The 23,825-nt window shown below is 38.7% G+C and overlaps 1 protein-coding gene across 1 annotated transcript in view; it reads left to right on the forward strand.

Annotated features, from left to right (window-relative positions):
• ITGA2 (integrin subunit alpha 2) overlaps window positions 1-23,825 on the forward strand; it is a 105,144-nt gene that overhangs the window by 47,238 nt on the left and 34,081 nt on the right. Inside the window, exons 3-13 of the mRNA XM_067730658.1 lie at window positions 2,851-2,960; window positions 4,572-4,663; window positions 7,765-7,879; window positions 8,041-8,168; window positions 10,519-10,667; window positions 15,416-15,566; window positions 15,861-16,026; window positions 17,926-18,002; window positions 20,271-20,409; window positions 21,515-21,660; window positions 23,248-23,391. Coding sequence (XP_067586759.1) covers window positions 2,851-2,960; window positions 4,572-4,663; window positions 7,765-7,879; window positions 8,041-8,168; window positions 10,519-10,667; window positions 15,416-15,566; window positions 15,861-16,026; window positions 17,926-18,002; window positions 20,271-20,409; window positions 21,515-21,660; window positions 23,248-23,391 — 1,417 coding nt within the window. The remainder of the gene's footprint in view (window positions 1-2,850; window positions 2,961-4,571; window positions 4,664-7,764; window positions 7,880-8,040; window positions 8,169-10,518; window positions 10,668-15,415; window positions 15,567-15,860; window positions 16,027-17,925; window positions 18,003-20,270; window positions 20,410-21,514; window positions 21,661-23,247; window positions 23,392-23,825) is intronic.

The following is a 23,825-nucleotide window of genomic DNA, read 5'->3' on the forward strand; positions in this document are numbered from 1 at the left end:
CCTAGTGTGTGGAAACTTCCTCCTTCACGGCTCCCTCCCACTGGTGCAAGTCCCGTGCCTATCCTTTTGTCTCTGTTTTTTCTTTTTTCTTTTGCCCTACCCAGGTATGTGGGAAGTTTCTTGCCTTTTGGGAAGTCTGAGGTCTTCTGCAAGAATTCAGTAGGTGTTCTGTAGGAGTTGTTCCACATGTAGGTGTATTTTTGATGTAGTTATGGAAGGAAGGTGATCTCCATGTCTTTCTCCTCCACCATCTTGAAGTTCCTCCCTCCCCTTTTTTTTTATTGTTTTTTTTTCTTTGATGTTGAGTTGTATGAGCTGTTTATATATTTTGTATATTAACCCCTTATCAGTCTTATCATTTGCAAATATTTTCTCCCATTCAGTAGGTTGTCTTTTTGTTTTGTTGATGATTTCTATAGGCAGTATTTTAACAGGTAAATTAGGTAAAATATCTGCTCAGAAGAAGAAAAAAACTTTCAACTGTAACCTTAATCAAAGTTAGCTGTTTTAAAGTATTCTAGGAACTTCCCTGGTGGTCCAGTGGTAAAGGATCTGCCTTCCAATGCAGGGATGCACGTTCAGTCCCTGGTTGGGGAACTAAGATCCCACATGCAGCCGGGCAACTAAGCCCTTGTGCCACAACTACTGAGCTTGTGTACCTCAACAAGAGAGCCTGCGTGCTGCAAACCACAGAGCCCATGAACCCTGGAGCCTGCACACCACAACTAGAGAGAGAAAACCCGCATGACACAACTAGAGAGAAGCCCGCGCACCACAATGAAGAGCCCATGCGCTGTAATGAAAGATCCTGGATGCCTCAGCAAAGATCTCGTGTGCCAGAACTAAGAACTGACACAGCCAAAAAAATAAAGAAAATAAATAAAACGAATATTCAAAAAAAGTATCCTAGAATGCTCTATAAAATATTAGTTTGAAAATAATTGTATAAGATGAATAAGGGGAGAAGACTATTACTGAATCATTAACTCTCTTTCAAAATAATTTGTATTTTCCTCTTTCCATGATTGTTCATGGTGTTCCCTCTGTTAAGAATGCTGACTACCAGCCTCATCCTTTGATGTCCATTTTTGCTTCCTTAGACCATTTTACTTTTTTTCAGGAAGGGGAACTTATTCGTATCTTTCTACTCATTTGTATGATTATTATAATTTTTTGTTTTGTTTTGTTTTGTGGTACGTGGGCCTCTCACTGCTGTGGCCTTTCCTGTTGCGGAGCACAGGCTCCGGACGCGCAGGCTCAGCGGCCATGGCTCACGGGCCCAGCTGCTCCGTGGCATGTGGGATCTTTCCGGACCGGGGCACGAACCCGTGTCCCCTGCATCGGCAGGTGGACTCTCAACCACTGCGCCACCAGGGAAGCCCTGTATGATTATTATTTTACTTGTTATGTATTTTAAACAGTTTTACTAAGTTAGTAGAAATGTACCGTAGACTTTTTTATCCACTGTAGCACTTAATTGGGCACATGTTGTTTAATCAGTAATGTTAAAATATTTAGACAGAAGCCTCATGAAAGAATTTTTTTTTTTTTTTGGCGGTATGCGGGCCTCTCACTGCTGTGGCCTCTCCCGTTGCGGAGCACAGGCTCCGGACGCGCAGCCTCAGCGGCCGTGGCTCACGGGCCCAGCCGCTCCGCGGCATGTGGGATCCTCCCGGACCAGGGCACGAACCCGTGTTCCCTGCATCAGCAGGCAGACTCTCAACCACTGCGCCACCAGGGAAGCCCGACATGAAAGAATTTAAGTTTCATAGATCAATAATCTAATCCTTCCCAACTTTGACAAGGAAAAAATGTTGAGTCAAATACGCTTCCTTAGTCACTGGATGCTGCTGAGTAATTAACATACAGGAGTTTCTAAAGATCAGGCTGTTACATGGACTCTTTCTGTCCATTCTTCTGTGGCCAGAAATGTCGAGTGAGTGGTTCTACAGGGAAATGCATAGTCTCTTACTGGAAAAATTCTGTAGGGAGTGAACTAACCAAAGGGAAGATGTTAGCACCCGTCTCTGACCTCAGTGTTCTGTATTCCGGCTATAAACACATAGGATACACATCAATGAAATCATGATTTCATTATGATACACATAAGGAGAGCCCCACAGTACACTTGCTCTTTATTTTTGCTGAGGATTCCCTTATATAGACGGTAAGCATAAAGCCATTTAGATAGCTCATCTGCTCCCTAAATAACATATAAAAGTGCTTAGGGCATAGAAAGCACTGGACAAATATTAGTTTTCACTTTAGCTTTTAATATCGTTTCGTTCTTTAGAGCTATGCTGACCAAAGAGCCACTGGCCGCCCATGGGTACTGAACACTTGAAATATTACTTGTCTACATTGATATGTGCTCAAAATATACACACTGAATTTCAAACACTTAGTATGGAAAAAAGGATATCAACTAGCTCATTAATAACTTTAATATTGATTGCATGGTAGTGTGGATATATTGAGTTAAATAAAATATATTATTTAAGTTAATTTCACCTGTTGCTTTTTTGTTTTATTAATGTGACCACTAGAAAACTTAAAATTACATATGTGCCCACACTTATGACTTGCATTATATTTCTGTTGGACAGAACTGCTTTAGAGAGACTCCCAGGTGTGTGGCAAGACAGCTGTACTGTAGATGTTCATCAGGGATCTTGATCATCTAAGAGGAAAAGAAGGAGAGCAAATTATAGCTGAGCAAATAGAAACTGTTCACTTATTAAAAATTGAAATTAAATTTGTTTTTTTTTTACTGTTTTGTGGTCAGCTTTATCTTTAAGAAACTATAGCTAACATTTTATGTCTAATGGAAAATAAAATCCCTATTTCTAGGTTACTGGTTGGTTCACCATGGAGTGGCTTTCCTGAGAACCGAATGGGAGATGTGTATAAATGTCCTGTTGATCTATCCACCACTACATGTGAAAAACTGAATTTGCAAAGTAAGTTATAATTAACAATGTGATTATTTTACACGTAACAAAATCTCATTTGTTATATACCCAGCTGGAAAATAACAACAAAACCAATCATAGTTTTGTGTTTAAGGAATGTAGACAGCTTTTGTTGCCTTTATGTCTGTAGTCATATGGGGCCCAACTGTATTCAAATTTCCAACACAGTTTGATGACCTGATTAAGAAAGATGGTTGCATGGGAAATGTGCTGCCTCCTGGGCCATCTATCCCCAGACTGTGGACTGGTTTCCACCGACATGTAGGATTATTTTGCTGGTTACTTACAGAAATCTGAGACTATCCATACTTCTCTCCCTCCTCAAAACAAACCATTAAGTATAGAAACATCAGTACTAGGGCTGATTTTGGGCGTGCTGAGGAACACTCTTTATTTCTGGTCATGTCTAAATGATTTCATTCTACTAAAAAAAATTCACAGTTTGGAATTCTTTGTAATTGTTTGCAATTGCTGTTTTAATTATCCACAAAAGTAGACCTCTGTTTCCAGAAGTTAAGTAGTGAAGGAGAATTGGGAAAATAGTTGGATAAGGTAGCAGAGTTAAGAGACAATTTTTCTAATAAAAAAGAGATGATCCTATTGGTAGGGAGAGTGGAAGGAGGCAATAAAAAGGGAGTGACTCCTGGTCAAGAATAAAGTTAACTGGATGGAATTAATGTCTCTGGTACCTGGGAAAATGAGTCTTAGGAAGAATGCTCTCTTCTCTGAAACACAAAGGAAAGAGAGGAGTCAGAATTCTAGAAGGACCTTTAGGTAAAGATGAGAGAAGTTGAGATTATCTTTCAAGTGTGATTATCTTCTTTGCAGTAGAGAGTGATGGGATCTGGGTTGAGTTTGGAGGCTTGAGAAGAAGGGTGAAGTTTTAAAACAGGTATCCTGGGAAATGGGGCATAAACTATATAATAAAACTTTTGAATACTCACCCCTAATATATATCTTTTTATTATTTTAGAAATTTTATGCATATGTATATATACATATGAGCAGATGACTTAGCATAATTTATGTGTATACACATATACATAAACAGTGTAATTTTATGTATATGTATACCTGTATGTGTACATATATGTATACCCCTTGGCAGAGATTAGAGGATATGAGAAAATAATGATATTATTGAGAAGAATTTCAGTGTTCAGTGGCTCAAGAATGGATGCAGCAGATGACGCCCTATTTGAGTGGGAGAGAGAAGGTTGGAGAGATTTGTCTACTATTCTACATGCTAGTGTCATGATTTCCTCTTAAAGTTCATTCACTATTGCTTTGAGCCAGATTCTACCATACAGCATCCTTTGATAACACTTTAAGGATATTTTTTTCCGATCCAGAATAAAGCTTTAGCTGGAGCCACCATGACCTTTGCAGACTCCACCCCCTAGGATCACATTCTGCAGATGTGATCACATATTTAAATGAGCTGCCAGATCACTGAAGGCATCTCATTTCCATACACTTCATTATATAACACGAGCACTAAATTCAATGCTACATGTAAACCTGAGTGTACGTTGAAAAAAAATGGCTTTAAATAAATGATGATTTAACCACTCTTAAAAATCTTCTCCCCTTTGAAAGCTTCCACGAGCATTTCCAACGTTACTGAGATGAAAACCAACATGAGCCTTGGCTTGACACTGACAAGGAACGTGGGAACGGGTGGATTTCTCGTGAGTGTTTACTTTTCAAATCCTCATTCCTCTCAAGAAAGGATGAAGTCAGTGTCTTCTCACCATCCCTCCTAGCAAGCCAGATCTTGAGGTTTAAATGTTTGAGCTTGATTTTGGATAAGACATGCTAGATGGAGAGCCAACATGAAAGAACAATATGTTGATATGTAGATGTCTTAAGATATTTAGTAAAACCATTGCCACAGAATGTTTTGGAAAAAGGGATCAGAAGGAACACCGATTCTTTACCCTTGGAAAATGTGCTTTGTATTTGTTGATAACAGCAGAATTCTAGCTCTCATTTCTCCTTCCTGTAGGAACATTCAGGATAGGTACTGCAAATTCAGAAAGGAGGTTTCAAAGCTATAAAGTACTTTTATTTTTAATCGTTTCTGATAATCATTGACCAATCTGATATTATTTAAGGCATGGCTTGATCTCATCTTATTTCATGTTAATGTGTACTCTCATTTAGTTTCTAGAAAGCTGTGAAAAGACCACCACAAATCAGTAAAAGAGAATGCCTTATTTAACAAGAGGTCCGGGGACAATTAATTGGTGAATAACTTGCATATCCAAATATAATTCTGAGTGAATTAAAAAGTTAATATAAAAAACTAGAAGAAAATGGAAGTTTTCTGAAAGAGAGAATAATTCCTGAGCTTGGGACTAACAAAAAAATAACAGAAAACTGTTGAAAAGATGCAACTGTAAAAAAATGAAAACCATCACACGCCAAAAAAAAAAAAGAAAAAAGTGTTTAAAGGCAAACAAAAACCCAGCCTCATTTGACATTTCTGCCAGTCCATGTAGGTGTAACCTAGTTGTATAGCCCTGTTAAAGTAGTCTTAGAAAGTTTACTTTAACTTTACGTTGGTTACGACATGCTACATTGATATGCTAACTTAAAAGCCTGGGTGTATAACCAGATTGCTCTAAAAATGTAATCAATTTTGAACAATATCATTCTGTTTTTACTGAGAGATATTAGAGAGACCTTGGTACCACTAACTGAATTAAGTGTTGCTTATAATACGTGTTAGATCAATGCATAAATGAATATTGCAATGAATCTTCCTGTTTATGATCTTCTGAAGTCTTTATCATAAGGTTGCTTTTGTCTTTTTTTTTTAAGTTGAATAAATTAAGAAAGAAAAACATTAAGATACAGGGATTATAGAATGTGCTTCAAAGTTTTTAGTCTGTAACTTCAGATTTTTAATGTGTAACTATAGATTTTTATATGCAAAATAAAACATTTTGTAAATCTTATTTATAAAATAAAATTGCAAGAGAATTTGAGAGATTAACAGTCAATGTAGCAAGTAGAAGGAAGGAGGGAGGGAGGGAAAGAGAAAAAAAAAGAAAAGAAAAAAGCCAAAGTCTTCTTTCCATACCTAAAAGGTCAAAATCTTAAGATACTCTTAAGAATTCTGTGGAAAAGACTGACAATCATCACTTTTTTTTTTTTTTGAACCTTCTTAAGTTCCGGGCTTAAAGCAGGAATGTTGTTCTGGCATTAACAATTGGCATATTCTAATTTCAACTCCTTAATGCTGTTTTCCATTGCTTTTAAAACAAAAAAATCTTTTTTAATACTTCATGAGTTAGTATTTTTAAGGGTGATTAAGATAAACCAACTTGGGGGTGGGGATATAGGAATCAGTAGTTGGTATCTTATTCGGTATACTAACCCAAGGCATCAATAGTGATTTCTCCCTAACTAATTGGCAAAATGAACCAGTTTTATAAGGGAAAAACTATGCCTTGTTCATTGAGCATGAAATATGACCACAGCTGCTTCTCCTTTGAGCTACCAACAATTAAAGTGGGTCAAATAAGTTCCCTTTCATTCTTCCAATCACTCTTTGCAAGTCCACACTTTTCAGTTAAGTTTTAATAATTGTTCCACAGCTTTACATAAGGTTAAACTGTACAGATTTGTTTTTAAGATCATCACTAGACTTCTCTTCGCCATTTTTTCTCCTTTCACATCTAACAATTTGAATATTATTTAATCTAATGTTTCCCACGTGATTTAATCATGATTTAATCAGGAGTTCTTGGCATTCAAGGGCTGCTGAAAGGGAGAGCTTTGGGGTCAGGTCAGTGGAGATATTAATAGTTGGAGTATGATGTGCACAAGAAGACAAACGCCAGCTTTGATAACTGAAGGTTCTAGGGGCCAGAAGTATGGGGTTCTGAAGTCCTCAAAGAAATACTTTGATAACTACAGAGTTAAAAACTGGCAGTTCATGAACCTCCTTTGTGTTTGTTTAGCATGTAGAGTGTTTCAGGTTTTTGTTAACTATAAATTTTCACACAAAATTCTCTCTTTGACTCTCTTTGAGAATTTGGGAGGTCTGGCCACACGGGGCCTGTTGCATACCAGCCCACAGGCAGGAGCCACAGTGGTCTGCCCTGCACAGAAAGCGTGGGCTCTTCATTCACCATGGTGTCTACACCTGGCTGGAGCTCTCTTCCAGGCTGCCTGCCTGGCCCATGGGGACATGAGGACTTAGGGTTTCTGCTGAAGAGTATAAATGGAAGGGACAGGAGGAGACCTATGTTCAAGGAATAACACTGATAATGATGCTGGCTAACAATTATATATCCCTTGCTATTTACCCAGCACTGTTCTAAGTGTTTATAGCTATAGACTCATTTCGTCTTCACAGCAGCCTTAAGTTAGGAGGAGGTCTGGTCATCCTCATTTTACAGATGAAGCAGCTGAGACCCAGGTATCTGAGAGACAAAAAATGAACTTTGCATGCATTTTTCTCCTGGGTGTTCTCTGGAAGGACAGCACCCCTTTTGTCGAGCTTGGTGGGTGACCTGATGGGCTCCTCCCTACACTGACAGTCCCAGTGCTCCGGTCCCCAAGACGCCTGACACCAGGCACAGCACATCTGCCACCCTCTCCCTCCCGTCTGTGGGCTCCAGTGCACTTTCTCTCAAAGGCACTGTTGACTTGTTAGTTTCAAGAGTTGACGATTCCTAGAGTCTTATAAGAGAATAGAAATAGTCCTGAGTTTCACAAATGGCGAGGTGGAGGGTTAACGTTTTCCATGTGTTTTGTCATTGTTTTCATTTCTTTTAAGACCTGTGGTCCCCTGTGGGCACAGCAGTGCGGAAGTCAGTTTTACACAACCGGGTTATGCTCTGATGTCAGTCCCAATTTTCAGCTCCTGACCAGCTTTTCACCTGCAGTTCAGAGTAAGTTATGAATGTGCAGAGGGTCTGAGCAATGCCTTACCTTAAAGGAGGGGAAAAATTGTATCAACAAGTGCCATCCTTTTTTACTTTGTCTCATTTGTATGTGGATGTGATTTTGCCTTACCTATGGATATATGTTTCTTTCGTCGTTTCCTGTGTAGCCTGCCCGTCCCTCATAGATGTTGTGGTTGTATGTGATGAATCAAACAGTATTTACCCCTGGGATGCAGTAAAGAACTTTTTGGAAAAATTTGTGCAAGGCCTGGATATAGGCCCCACAAAGACACAGGTATGAACATCCATTATATATACACTAACCCACGGCTTTCATTCTGAGAAAATATTATTAGAGATGAGGTCTTTATCTTTGCATTTGTCAAATCCCCATGTTAAAGGCATTTAATGGTAATCTTGAAAGTTAACTGAAATTTGTGCTACACTGAGTTATTCTATCTATGACTTCCCCTAATGCTAGTCTTTAAGCTTGGATTTCTATTCCTGATTCAGGCATCAGATATGTGTATAGCATCTTAATTCTCTTTAGATGCTTATTTTTTCCTCCACTAACTCATGAACTAATCAATACATTTAGAAATCCAATATGTATTTTTTTTACACACGCTTGGACGAATGATGACTTTCTTTTACTTACTCTTTACTGGTGAAAAAATTATCTTTGAATTTTTATAAGTAAGTTCATAGACAGCATAATTCTACCATTTATTATTTTATAGTCTTTTGTCATATTCTAGTCTAGCCTTCCATTTTTCACACAGGACAAGTCTTTTCAATACTTTTGAATAACTTTTTATGTTTTAAAGAGTCTTTAATTTGGTTTTCTGTCTTCCTGAGGTAGGCAAGCAAAACTCAGGAGCAGAAACGTCATGCTTTTATAACGCTGAATAGCATTTTTTAAGTTTCAGGGTTTTTTCTTTCTTTCTTTCTTGTTGGATCTGCTATTTCGTGGGCCATCCTGGTTGTAGCAGGACATTGACCCAATATCAACAGGAATCAATTCACAGAGTTACTAGTTCCTGGGTTGCATCTGGTGCTCCAGGGGCCAACAATTGTTGGAACACTTTTCTGAAAAGCTTTCCAGTTATCTATATTGAAATTTGCTTTTCTGCTTCCCTATACAGTATTATAAAATATTGTTATATATTTTCCCTATTGACATTGCTTTTCAATACCAAGAGGACATTAGTATCTGTCAAAACTTTGGAGGTTTCACTGTGGGCTTTCACCAGAAAATAAAATAAAATTTCTGTTAAATAAGACTAGGTATAGTACTGGTTTCTGGAGAGCATCACTGTTAAGGCCCTCATAAGAGAAGTTTTCATCTGTATCTGCTTATTTTCTCTGTTTCTGAATGGGTTTCCCCCATAACGTGACTTATTGTATTTAATAGTCTCTTGTGTGGAATTCCTGGCCTTCCTCTTCTATCTTCCAATCCCGATGCACCTTCTTCATCTCTAGAGGCGGTTTTACTCAGTATCTTCTCTTCCGTTCTAAATGTGACCTTTCTCTAAGCCCTACTATACCACATTCCTTTAAATCTTCTCTTCCACCTTTATTTTTTACACATAGAAGTTATGGGGCTGTGTCAGGGGGTCACCATTCTCTTCCTATCACCTTAGATTTTGAAATCCTTAGAGTTATTTTTGATCGTTTCCTCTCTCTCAAATCTTACATCCTATCCTAAAGAGGAGGGTTCAGTAATATATTTTTTGTCATTTTTCCAGTGCCTAGTTAACAGCCTTCCTAGAGAAAGTAGCTGATTGAACTCAGAAATCCAGGCCTTGCCCTTCCTGTCTTCCTTACACATTGACCTCTATTTCAGAGACCTTTTTACCACTGATCCCTCATCACCATTCCTATTCTGGAAGCCCCAAATCCTAGGCATAGAGGGTGATCTCAGTGCTGAGAACAAGGACGTTAACAGAAGTGTCTGACCTCCTTGATCTGAAGGATTAGGGTATGTGCCCAAACATCTTGGTCAGAAGTTGTTCTGCCTCTCGGCCCTCTCAAATAAGACCCTCTCCAATGGCATTTTCCCTGAAGACCAGAAACTTCCTGCCCTAAATGCACATAGAGCAGCTTTCTTTCTAACGTCTGTGATTAGAGGAAATCCAGCACAACAAAAACATTCATGTTGACCGCATTGATTAGCACATCACTTTTTCTTGTATTCAACTATAATTCTTTGTTTATTATATAATTATCCTCACTTGATGAGATGTTCTGTTCCGTCCATGACTGCTTATAATTGTTTACATGTTTATATCCATTGGTAACTAGAAAATCTATTTATATCATTTGAATCTTCCTGTTAAGAACTTAATATTCATCCATATGGCAGTGCTTAAAAATCTACAACTATTACTCTTGAGAATCAAATGGTACACAAATGGCACATTATCTTGCTTGTCAGTAAGTAAGGCTGCCCTGCACTGATGGCCTCTGACCAGGAAGTTATTCCACTGGAAGAAAAATAACTATTCTTAAGAAAAATGTTGGAAATGATTCCCTTAAGCTATCAGCCCATGTCTAAATGCACTTTCGATTTTTATTATATTGGTTAAATAGGAGTGATTTATAACTTAATGACAAACCTGTAATAAACTTCTTTTCTCTTGAAGGTGGGTTTAATTCAATATGCCAATTATCCAAGAGTGGTGTTTAACCTGAACACTTTTAAAACCAAAGATGAAATGATTAAAGCAACATCCCAGACATCCCAGTATGGTGGAGACCTCACAAATACATTCAAAGCAATTCAGTATGCAAGGTAAGTTATGTTGCTAATAGGCTAATATTTTGATAAAATAGAGGTGCTCGTAAGTACTATAAAGGAAAGACGAAGAAAAGTAAATATGTGATACCTACACTTAAATCAGAACTAGTAGAGAAGAAAAGTCTGAACATTCTGTTACTTGAATACTTTGAGAAGGCAGTAGGGGATGACATGTTTAAATCTTTGATTTCTAGAACTTTTATAAGATATTACATAATTTTTTAAGATTTTACATGAAGTAAGTACAGTGAAATTAAAAGACCTTAGTTTAAGTTGGCAATGGAGCAATCTGCATTTATCTGTTAATATTTATCAAGGCCACAGACAACTTGAGCTACTGGAGCACTTCATGCAAATTTAGAAGATAAATTTGATAACACATAGATTCCTAAGTGTTAATGACCTAGAAGTCTGAATTGAATTGAAGGGCTCATTCTACTGATAACAGGCTGGGGCGGTGTGAATTTCACAGCTGTGTAACATTCTCCTAATTCTTTGCTCAGTGTCTCTTATTTTCTCAGCACTGCTGACCTTCATCTTCACTCTGCTTTAATCAGATACCTTTACAAAAAATGCTAACTATTCTCCTACTGTTAAAAAAGAAATGAGAACTGTAGGTTCACCTTCCCTTAAACCTACTTCCTGCCCTTTTTCATCGAGTTGTGAGTTCCTTCCTTCCACTGTCATAACTCCTTGAAAGAAGTGTCTATGCTCCCTTCTCCACATCCTTGAAACCTATGGCTCTGCCATCAGGTAAACATGGTCCTGCCTTAAGCCTCATCCTCTTTAGCTTCCCTGAACATTTGACAATAAGGAGCACGCACTGCTGTTTCTACTCCAGTTGCCATGACACCACACACTTCTAGAAAACCTGCCAACTTTTTGTCAACAAGTTTGCATCTTCACTGGCTCCTTTTCCTAATTTGTCTTCACCAAACAGAGCCCGCTCTTCTATAGCCCTGTTCTCTTAGGCATTGTATCCATTGTATACACATGAGCCATCAGCCCTGCCTGGGTTACCCCATTGCTTTGTCATTAGCCCTGACCTCTCTCCTACAATGCACACAGGCATACAGCTGATGCTGAAAATCCTTATTTGGAGTGTTGGCTCACTAATCAAATTCAGTGCATTCGAAACTGGCCTTACTCTTTTCCCTGCCCCTCCTCATGACTCTACCATTTTGATTCATGTGTCCACCTTTGCCCCTAGTCATTCAGACTAAAAACTTGATGGTTTACTTTACTCTTTCTGTTCCTCCTTAGGTCACATATCTGGTCAGTCACCACATCCTGTCCTTTCTTTTTCTGAATTTCCTATTTTATCTGTCCCTTCTTTTTTTAGTATATTCTGTGTTCTAGTTGCTGCTTCTATCAACTGCCTACTCTCCCTATATATCTCAAAAGTAGATTCCCTACAAGAGAAGATATGATTGGTTTGGTTAACCTTTTTTGTCCCTATTAAGATGTCCTTTGGAGCCAAGCCATCTCAGAGGCCGCTGGCCAATTGCCATTATGTGAAGTACCCGTCCTGTTCCAGTAAAGTAGACTTAGGGGAAGACTAAGATGACGTAGAAAAATGGCCTCGTAGGAGTTAGAAACAGCAAAGGGCCTGTATTTTTCGCAGGGAATGTGGGTGTTGCCATTTTTCCCTGGTAAAAGCCCTGGGGCCTGGCAAGCTTCCTTCTCAAGGAGAATGGCCACTTTCTGTTAAAATGGGACTCATATGGCTTTCATGATCTTTTCAAAACTTTTTCTCCCCAGCATCCCTGTCTCACCACAATTTCCCGAGCTAACAGGACTCTTTCCATTGTTAGGAGAGTCACCTAACTTCTCACGCCTTCTGGAATTTAATTACTTCTATTTTCTTTCTCTTCTTCTTCTTCTTCCTCCTTCTTCATCGGTTTCTTTTTTCTTTTTTTTTTTTTTTTTTTCCACTGTTGTGGCCTCTCCCGTTGCGGAGCACAGGCTCCGGACATGCAGGCTCAGGGGCCATGGCTCACGGGCCCAGCCGCTCCGCGGCATGTGGGATCTTTCCGGACCGGGGCACGAACCCGTGTCCCCTGCATTGGCAGGCGGACTCTCAACCACTGTGCCACCAGGGAAGCCCTTCATCGGTTTCTTTATAAGAACAAATAGCATTCCGATACTCTTTTAGTAAATATTGCCATTTTCCATTGATCTTATCTGAGTGCCTACACTTACAATTTACTGTTCCAAGCCCTGCAGGGAATCAAAACTAAATGAGGCATAGTTTCTACCCTCAGCAAACTTATAATCCTACATGAGCTCTACTGTATGTCATGAAGAGTATAATTCACTCAAAAATTATTTGATGTGAGTACAAGAATTCAGATTTGGCTGAGAAATATTTTTCCATATTTCTATATTCTGCTATATAGAATACAAAAAAAGCTTTAGGAAATAAAATGATAGTCTCAGTTTTACACATGTTGAATTTAAAGAGCTCCTTATACTTTCAGGTGAAAATATTCAATGCATTGAATATACAAACTTGAAGATAGGAGGGATGAATGGAAGCAAATATAGACTTTAAATTGCCATCATGTAGGTGGTGGCAGTGAACCTATATGATGACCCCAGAAAGAATGTGCAACAAGAGAATCCAACAGACAGAAAAAAAAGTTGTTGGACAACTTGTTAAACATCTGGAAACAAAATAAAGCTGAATCCCTGCCTCACTCCTTGAATCAAAATAAATTTCAGCTGGACCACCAATTTAAATCTAAGAAAATGAAACCATTAAAAGACTATGAGAAAACTTGGGTGATTAAAGAGAAAAGTCTTAGAGATAAGTCCTTTTAAAATACCATGTCAAATATAAAAGACACACACGCAAAAGTTAATGGATTTGATTATATCAAAATATAAAATTTCTGTACAGAATTAATATCACTAAACTTCAAACAGTGATTGATGAACTGACAATTATTTACAATATATATGACCAAGGATAATTTTCTTTATTAACAGAAGTCTTACTTGTCAGGAAAGTGATGAAAAACAAAGAAAAATGGGCAAAGATAAAGAAAAATCAAGAGTTCATGAAGGAAGAAATATAAATGGCTAATAAACATATTAAAAATACTCATCATCCTTCATAGTGAAAAAGTACATATTAAAATAACAATTATATATTATTTCTCACTTATAAGAATATCCCAGATTAAAAAGTTAATAATTCTCATTGTTATGGAAAGGAGGTGGAGAAAATTGCATTCTTGTACACTGATGGCAGTATAAATTGGTGGAATTATTTTTTTTATAAATTTATTTATTTATTTGTTTGTTTTTTACTTTTGGCTGCATTGGGTCTTCATTGCTGCGCACGGGCTTTCTTTAGTTACAGCGAGCAGGGGCTACCCTTTGTTGCAGTGCGTGGGCTTCTCATTGTTGTGGCTTCTCTTGTTGCGGAGCACGGGCTCTAGGCACACGGGCTTCAGTAGTTGCAGCATGTGGGCTCAGTAGTTTTGGCTTGTGGGCTCTAGAGCACAGGCTCAGTAGTTGTAGCGCACGGGCTTAGTTGCTCCATGGTATGTGGGATCTTCCCGGACCAGGGCTTGAACCCGTGTCCCCTGCATTGGCAGGTGGATTCTTAACCACTGCGCCACCAGGGAAGCCCTAAATTGGTGGAATTTTTGAAGAGCAATTTAGTATTTTATTTATCAAAATTTGAAATGCGTAAATACTTTGTCTAAATAATTTCTCTGCTAAGATTTTATCCTACTGACACATTCAAAAAAGTATGCCAAGATAGATACACAAGGACATTCATTATAGCATTATTTGTAAAACTCAAAATGGCCTAAATGCATAATAATGGGAATTGGTTAAATAAACTATGGTTCCTCAAAATAATGAAATACTATGTAGCCATTAAAAAAGGAGAAGTCTAAACTAGTGGTTACCAGTGGTGGGGGAGGGGCAACATAAGGGTGAAGGACGGGGAGGCACAAACTACTGGGTGTAAGATGGGCTCAAGGATGTACACCATGGGGAATAGAGCCAATATCTTGTAATAACTGTAAATGGAAATTAACCTTTAAAAATTGTATAGAAATAAAATCAGAAAATCAAAGACAAAGAGTTCTATATTTGCTGATATGGAAAGGTCTCCATCAAAATGAAAAACAGCTGCAGAGAATATGTTCCCATTTTTATAGAAGTTTAAGGAGTAACTTTTGCATATATTTCTCTAGATGAAACATTTTCTAGAAGGAAACATAAACTGATAATAGTGATTACCTTTGCAATAGTGGCTTTGTGTGAAATTTTTGTTTTACACATTTCCAAATGCTTTGGATTTCTTTTACCACGTATATTTGTTACCTTTTAAAAAAGAATTTACTGTTGAAAAAAATAAATGCAGATCCAATGAGTAGTATTTATGACAGGAATGAATATCTTTACCCTGTTGATTAGTTTTAATGAGTTTAATCTTATTAGCAGAAGATAATTCTAAGGATTCCTGATGTAAATACACACACACCCACACACCATGGAAACCATGGAAGTTATTTTTAATGCCAAGCAAGATTTATATTTTTATATGTTTCGCTACGAGCTACGAATAGAACGTAGTTCAGAAGTCACCAGCACTGATAGAGAAATTCTAAATCACAATAGGTTATGCTCAAAGAAGTCAGTTTCATATTTATATTTCTAACCAGAGGTCCACGTGTTTAGTTTATTTTTTGATTGAGTTTTTCTTTTATCTGCCACAGAGATTCTGCTTATTCAGCAGCTGCTGGTGGACGACCAGGTGCTACCAAAGTCATGGTGGTTGTAACTGATGGTGAATCCCATGATGGTTCAATGTTGAAAGCCGTAATTGATCAATGTAACAATGACAATATACTGAGGTTTGGCATAGCAGTAAGTGGCTTTTCTTTTTACTTGTCTTTCAGTTGATGGGTTAATATTCCTTTATAACATCACTTCTGAAGACTGCACTTTCTTATTGGCTGTTCATAGCTTAATATAAAAGAATATTTTTCTCTACCTCTGCTTCTTGCTGATTTGCAGTCCTGTCAATGAAGAGGATATGGAAGTGTTACTTGATTTACTTCTCTAGAGGGCCTATTGTGTTCAGAAATAGCCTAGAAAATACGAATAGGAAAATTGAAGTACAACACTAATGGCCTTCTCCCCTCTTCCTCTATTTTCAAGGTTCTTGGGTACTTAAACAGAAATGCCCTTGATACTAAAAATTTAATAAAAGAAATTAAAGCAATTGCCAGTATTCCAACAGAAAGATACTTTTTCAATGTTTCTGATGAAGCAGCTCTACTAGAAAAGGCTGGGACATTAGGAGAACAAATTTTCAGCATTGAAGGTAAATGAACTCCTCCTTTCCAGAATTTTTTTCAAATTTTTTTCAAGAAAACAAACTGATGTTTACCAGGTTGTAAGGGGGGGAGGGATAAATTGGGAGATTGGGATTGACATATATACACTACTATACAGTATATAAAATAGATAACTAATAAGGACCTACTGTATAGCACAAGGGACTCTACTCAATACTCTGTAATGGCCTATATGGGAAAAGAATCTAAAAAAGAGTGGATATATGTATATGTATAACTGACTCACTTTGCTTTATACCTGAAACTAACACAATATTGTAAATCAACTATACTCTAATAAAAATTAAAAATAAAATAACATGTTCTTCAAAAACCTTAAAAAAAAAGAATTCTTTATTACCATACTTGTTCTATTAATGTTAACTTATATACCTTATATAAAGAGAACTCCTAAATAGCATCAGTAAGAAAAATAGACAAAGAATGATGAATAAGTAGTTTATAAAAGATAAAATACAAATGGCCAATAAACATAAGAAAATATTCCCAATTTTAGTAATTATTTTAAAGTATAAATGAAATCAATGTTACTTTGTGTCTAAAAGATAACAAAGATTAGTAATGTTTAATCTGGGAGAGATTATGGGGAAGCAAAAAAGCTCATACACTATAAGATTATAAACTGTATAACCTTTTGGGGTGGCAACTTAGTAATATCTATTATAATCGTAAATAGTTTTACCTTTCCATATTGTAAACAGTTTTTGTAATCATAAAAAATGTTACCTTTTTACACTGCTACATAATTTCTGAAATTCTTGAATTTGTTTGCAACAAACATGTCTACTTTTAAAATTAGAAAAATACAGTGAAGATTTTTAATAGTTCAGATTTTGAGGAAACGTTTTACTTAACCAGATCTACAATAATTTACTTCTATGGCCTTGGAAGGTCTAGTCTCTATAGAAATATCATGTGTTCAAGAGCTCACTATAAGCAGGACTAGAACACAATTCCCAGTTGGTAAAAAGTCCCACATGACCCAAATCCTGGTTCCTGATGGTTAACCCAAATAACTCTCATATTTTATTGAGCATCTACTATGATCAAGTACTGCTTCAGAAGCTGGATCCAAGGGGATTGTGTAAATTAAGTATTAATCCCTATAGTCAGATCTTTATCTCCCGATTATCCACTGGAAGGGTCTATCTAAAAACTTTTATTCTTCTCTACATTAATGTGGCAGTCCAGAAATTTAGCTTCCTTTTTGCGAAGATTAGTGAAATGTAACCGCTTTGGCCACATGTATGGAAAATGAGTTCTAATTGAGTCTTATGGTGCTAGTGTCAGAGGCAAGCACATATGTAGAACTTGGACCAACTTCCCAATTGGTAAAATTCCTACTCAGTCTTGAATCCTAGTTCCTGAAGCCTAATCCAAATATCTCTCAGCACAGTCTTCACTACAGAGCAATTGCCTGGCTCCTCCAACTGCATCTGAGATATATGTGCATTTATTACTACAAATATTTAAAAGCTAAAAATTCAGTTAGGTTCTTAGCAAGTAATGATAATTTTCTTAAAAAAGATAATCATGTCAGTTTTCATCTTACCTCATCCCCTATGCTGAGTGTTCTCTGATATCAGAAATTTCATAAGTATGCCAACAAATACATTAATGTATGATCAAGATTAATAACAACTTCAGACACTACCTCAGAAGCATTATGGATTTCTACATCTGTTAGAACCCTTCCTTAGAGATGCCTCTCTCTCAGAATCTGCCAGCTCTATATTTTTGAGTGGACATCAGAACACTGTGTGTGTGTGTGTGTGTGTGCGTGCGTGCGTGCGTGCGTGCACATGTGTTTCAAAATTTTATTTAAGACTGATAACAGTGATATGATTTTTGAAACTGCTTCCTAGGTACTGTTCAAGGAGGAGACAACTTCCAAATGGAAATGTCACAAGTGGGATTCAGTGCAGATTACTCTCCTCAAAATGTGTGTATATCAGATAACATTTGCCTTAATACTTCTGGGTGCAGTAACCACCATACTAAAGTGGGAAAAACAGCCATCTAGTGATCAGCAGTGCTCATTTCTAGTCACAGTCATTTAGCTTCTTTGCTCTGCTGGCTTATCATCTGAAAAACAGGGGTTAATAATGCCTTCCCTTCCGTATTTCACAGGGATTTTTTTATGGGAAGAAAAATGATAATATACAAGAAAGCTTTTGAGTGCTCCAGGGAACAGGCACTATATTAATTCAAGGTATTATCACTGCAGGAGTTTTCTTTATATCAATTAACTACTGGAAAAATTTGCTAAAAACACACACTCTTGTCATCACTGTTGTTGAATTCTGAGTTGCCGGCGTATCTTTTTTCTAAGAGCAGAGACAGAAAAAAATAGTTGAAAAAGTAAGGAGTTAGGAAAAGAGTGAGATGGGACATCTTCTTAGCTCAGGGAAGTCCATTCTTTCTTAGAAACATCCATCTCGCAGGCCTCTGATTCTAATTCTACTCAGGATATGAGTGCAGTAGTAATAATAGTAAAAGAGGAAAAGAGGTGACACTGGGAAATGCTCGGGGAACAGAATGAACTCAGAGGATTTGATTGGCAGAATAAAGGACCAGGATTACCTTATTTCTCTCTATAATAAAAGGTGTACTAACCTTTTCTGTATCAATTGTTAGAGATTAAAGTTACAGGTCTTTCCCTCAGAAAAAATCTAAGTGAACCCACGCAGAGAGAATTTTTCACACAATTTCTTGAGGTTTTGTACACTCCCTGAAGCCCCTTCCTGCACCCAGATTCAGAGTCCTGGATTTATGACAATCATTCACATAATTTCATGGTCTCTTATCCTCAAAATGGGACACATTATTTCCCTGTTTGCTATGTTTTTAATGGCTTTGTATTTTTCATTCCAAAATCATATCTTGATAAACCATAATGGAAAAGAAAATGAAAAAGAATGTATGTATAACCAAATCACTTTGCTGTACAGTAGAAATTAATTCAACATTGTAAATACTTCGATAAAATAAGTTTAAAAAAATTAACAAAAAAACCCCCCAAATCGTATCTTTGATGTTTTCTAAGATCTAAGATCAAAAACTTAAAAATAAGAAGTCCCATCCTGACCAACCCTACCTTCTGCGATGACTTGTACCTTCGAATATTCAGATTGGGTTTTGAGTCAATCCCCAGTGGCCTGTCCTCTTTGGCCCCTCCCCACTGGTGCTGACCAATGGCAGTTTCTTCTCATATCCAGTGTCACAGCTTCAGGTTCCTTTTGTAGCGGTGCCATATTCAAATAGATGGGATAGGATAGAGAGGATTAGAGGAACATTTGAGAAGGAGTAAAGAAGAGAAAGAAGTTGAAGATAGACCGGGTCAGAAGAGGGCCAGCAGGACGGGTCTGGGGTAGCAGCGCCCACCTCTCCTCCTCTGGCAGCAGCACTTCCTGTTTCTGGAGGATGCCTCACATCCTGAGCTCTTCTTAGGAGTATGTGAGGCTGGAGGCTCGCTTCTGACTCCTTTCTAAATGCTCACAACTGTTTGGCATTTGCAAACATGTGCCTTTGCATGGAAATTTGAAGATGGCTATGTGCCCCTCCTGTGCTGTGGTGCAGATTTATCTTTAAAATGTGTTGTACTAAACGAAGCCCAAGGTAACGTGGCCCGTGGGAAGGCTTTTCTTCCGGCACAAAATGTATCAAAACAATTCAGAGATATATCAACACACAGTCTGTTAAAAAAACCAAATTCAGCTGAGTGAATGTGAAGATCTAAGCAGCTTTATTTAATGATTCATGAATCAGGCAGCATCCCATCTAACAGACAGAGAGGAGCTCCAAGGAGCTGTAGAAAATGGAAGGCTTTTACAGGCGGAAGGGGAAACAGTTGGTTCAGGCAAGTTCGCCTTCCTATAGGGGACAGAAGGGCTCTATCGGGTGGATTACCTCACTAGTGCTGACCGGGAAATTCCAAACTGACCCGTTAAGATCACATTCCTGGGAGGGGGGCCTTTGAAACTGCAATTAGGTTCGGTATTAAGTCTGGGTTTGGTGATGTGGGCTTGGCACAAGTGTTTCCATTTTGGGGCTGTTGTCTCTTTTCTTCTTAGCAATTCCTATACATTCTACTTCATCATGCTTAGTTTTTTTTCTTTAAATTTAGACCATTTGTTTCAGTGTTTGGCACACACTACACTCTTACGCTTTACAGGTGATGTTAATGCTTTCCATTTTTCGATTATTTTAGGATATTCTGATGCTGGGTGCAGTAGGAGCTTATGACTGGAGTGGGACTGTTGTCCAGCAGACACCTCATGGACATTTGATCTTTCCGAAACAAGCCTTTGACCAAATTCTGCAAGACAGAAATCACAGTTCATATTTAGGTAAGGCCTAGCAGCCTTTGGCTCGGCAAATTTAAATCCCATCCTTTAGCGTCTTGTTGAATCTCAGGGTCAGTTCGGCAAAGTGCTTGAGCTATCCTCTAATTGGTGTATTTGTTGCACGTATTTCTGTTGCCTCTTTGCCAGTCAGCCCTTAGCCCGTAACTACTTCATGAAACGCTGCGTATTTGACTCATTAATCTCTTCTGGCTGTTCCAGCAGTTGTTATTCCTGGGACATGATTGTGTTTCTCCAAAATAGAAATAGTTCCTAAGAATCAATACAGTAAGTGGTAGTCTTATATCAATTTGGAGTTCCTAGTCTTTTTGTTCGTGTAATAAGCAGCCACCAATTTCGAGCACCTACTACGGGACAGCTCCTGAGTTGGCTGTTCTATCTACGTAACATTTAATCCTTCCAACTACCCTTCTTTTTTTTTTTGTGGTACGCGGCCCTCTCACTGTTGTGGCCTCTCCCGTTGCGCGGAGCACAGACTCCGGACGCACAGGCCCAGCGGCCATGGCTCACGGGCCCAGACGCTCCACGGCATGTGGGATCCCCCCAGACCGGGGCACGAACCCGCGTCCCCTGCATCGGCAGGCGGACTCTCAACCACTGCGCCACCAGGGAAGCCCCAACTACCCTTTGAAGGAAATATTATTATCCTCATTTTACCTTTGAGAGCCAAAGAGGTTAATTACTTGCCTAAAGATAAAAAACTTACTAAGTGGCAAGTCCAAAATTTGAACCTGGGACTGTCTGACTCCAAAGCTTATGTTCTTTCAACTGTGCAAATTTCCACCTTTTAAAATTCATTTAGTTATTCATTCAAGAAATATTGGTTGAGTGTCAGATTCATGAGTGGCTGATGGGGACAACCCAGAATCTAGGGCCAGCTTTATAGGGAGATGCCCCGCCTCCACTGGGCAGTGCTGGTGGCCAAGGGGCAGAAGCAGTTTATCTTAGAAAAAGGATGATGTGCGCTCAGGATCACTAGCAACTGTGTGTCACACTAACGAAGAGGACCTCTGATCATCTCTGCTAGATTCACAAGCCTATCTGGCCAAGATATTCAGTAGTACCTACTCTGTGACCCCTTCTCTCCTAGGTTACTCTGTGGCTTCAATTTCTACTGGAAAAAGTGTCCACTTCGTTGCTGGAGCTCCTCGGGCAAATTATACCGGCCAGATAGTGCTGTACAGTGTTAATGAGAGTGGCAATATCACAGTTATTCAGTCTCACAGAGGTGACCAGGTAAATTCCATTGTTTAAGAAGATGAAATTAATTTCAGGGACAACAGGACAGGTGGGGAGTTAGTAGAAATGGAAACTAACATTTATTGAGTGCCTATCCTGTAGCTGGCTCTGTAATCTGTGTTTACTTGAATATTCCTTAAATCTTCACAACGGTACTGAGCTCTACCATCCCCTTTTGACAGGTTACTGAGGGTTTAACTACCTTTCTAAGGCCACATAGCTTTCATGGGGTGAAGCTGTCATTAAAGCCCAGTGATGACAGGCACCTAACCAGCGCTTTGTAGGAAAACCCCTACAAGGAGGAATAAGGAGAAGGGAGCAGGATAGCATTATAAAGACTGAGCTGCGACATCTGGGCTTGTCGAGGTGTCCTGTGGCTTTGACATTTCTAAAAGTAAAACAACTCCCTTCTCTGCCACTTTCTTCTGATGTGTGACGGTTTGGTAGTCAGAACCTGTGACGCCGCCCAGTCATGGCCCACGAGAGCAAAGGCCAGCTGATAGATTCCTATTTCCTTGCGACGTAGTTTTGACTCACGGACTTAGCACATATTTGAAATGAGCATCACTGAACTCTAACAGCCAACAGAAAATTTTCTTCCTTAAATCAGAGAAACCGACTATCCACAGATTTCCCTTCTCTGGGATTAAAACTGATCCACTGTCTCTATGGTCTTTCCAGGAGTAAGAAGATCTGAGTCTTTGACTTCCTTGACCACAAACCAGCTATGGTCACATACTTTTCCCTCCTCTTTAATATTTTAAAGAAGGGTGCTTTTATTTTGAGAAAAGTAATGCAAGTGTTATGGAAGGAATCATTTCTGATTCATTTCTGAATCCTCAAGAGGCATTCACGTAGGCATACGTTGAACCTTGGTTGGATGGAATGATGATCATTCAGATTCCCAGCCTCTCATTTCCTTTTATCAGCAACTAGTTCTCCAGCCCAATCTATCGGGGAACTACTCCACTGTCCCAGATCATGCCATGGACCTTACGTCGCTCATGCTTTCCCACTCCACTCCACCTAGCGACTTCCTTGCCATCTTCTAAGATGCAATTCAAATAATACTTAATCTTTCTAAGCCCTTCTGACTCCTGTGCACTCTGATCACACAGCATTTGCTACTTGCCTCTATTATCATATATTTTACCACGGAAGCACAATTATTTGCTCCGCCTCCCTCTTCCCCTCCTGCCTTTGTGTACAACCTCTCACAAAGTTTCTAAGTGTTGCTTAAATGTGGTCTTTTACCCACCAGCATCAGAAGCACCTGGAGTGCTTACTTAAAATACTGTTTTCTTGATCACCCCATGGACATGGTATCAGCATCTCTGGAAATGGGTCTCAGGAATCTGTATTTTACAGATACTTTTTTGGTGTTTTTTGTGCACCCTGAGGTCTAAGAACCAAATGTTAGATTGTGATACAACCGGAGAGGAGGGGCTATGTTATCCATCTTTAGGTACCTAGCACCTTGCAGGCAACGAATGCTCGAGTTTTGCTTGTTGAGTGAGTACACAGAAGTTCAGCGTGATACTAGGAGTATAGGAATCCTAAGGCCGGTATGCTTTGTTACTCCAGATTGGCTCCTATTTTGGTAGTGTGCTGTGTGCAGTCGATGTGGACAAAGACACCATTACAGATGTGCTCTTGGTAGGTGCGCCAATGTACATGAATGACCTAAAGAAAGAGGAAGGAAGAGTCTACCTGTTTACTATCACAAAGGTAAAAAAGAAAAAATTATTAAACTGACTTTGTTTGATTTGCTTTAGTATTGGTAGATAAAAGTTAATCTACATTCTTGCAGAATTAAGAAAATTTATTATTGAATGATAATTTTCATATAGAGTATGGTTTGTTTATTGATAAATTTATTTATTTGGGGCTGCGTTGGTTGCTGCTCACGGGCTTTCTCTAGTTGCGGCGAGCGGGGGCTACTCTTCGTTGTGGTGCACGGGCTTCTCGTTACGGTGGCTTCTCTTGTTGTGGAGCACGGGCTCTAGGTGTGTGGGCTTCAGTAGTTGTGGCCCACAGGCTGTAGAGCACAGGCTCAGTAGTTGTGGCACACGGGCTTGGTTGCTCCGAGGCATGTGGGATCTTCCCGGGCCAGGGATCGAACCTGTGCCCCTGCATTGGCAGGCGGATTCTTAATTGCTGAG

This window comes from Pseudorca crassidens, chromosome 3 (assembly GCF_039906515.1).
Source record: "Pseudorca crassidens isolate mPseCra1 chromosome 3, mPseCra1.hap1, whole genome shotgun sequence".
NCBI classification, from domain to species: domain Eukaryota; kingdom Metazoa; phylum Chordata; class Mammalia; order Artiodactyla; family Delphinidae; genus Pseudorca; species Pseudorca crassidens.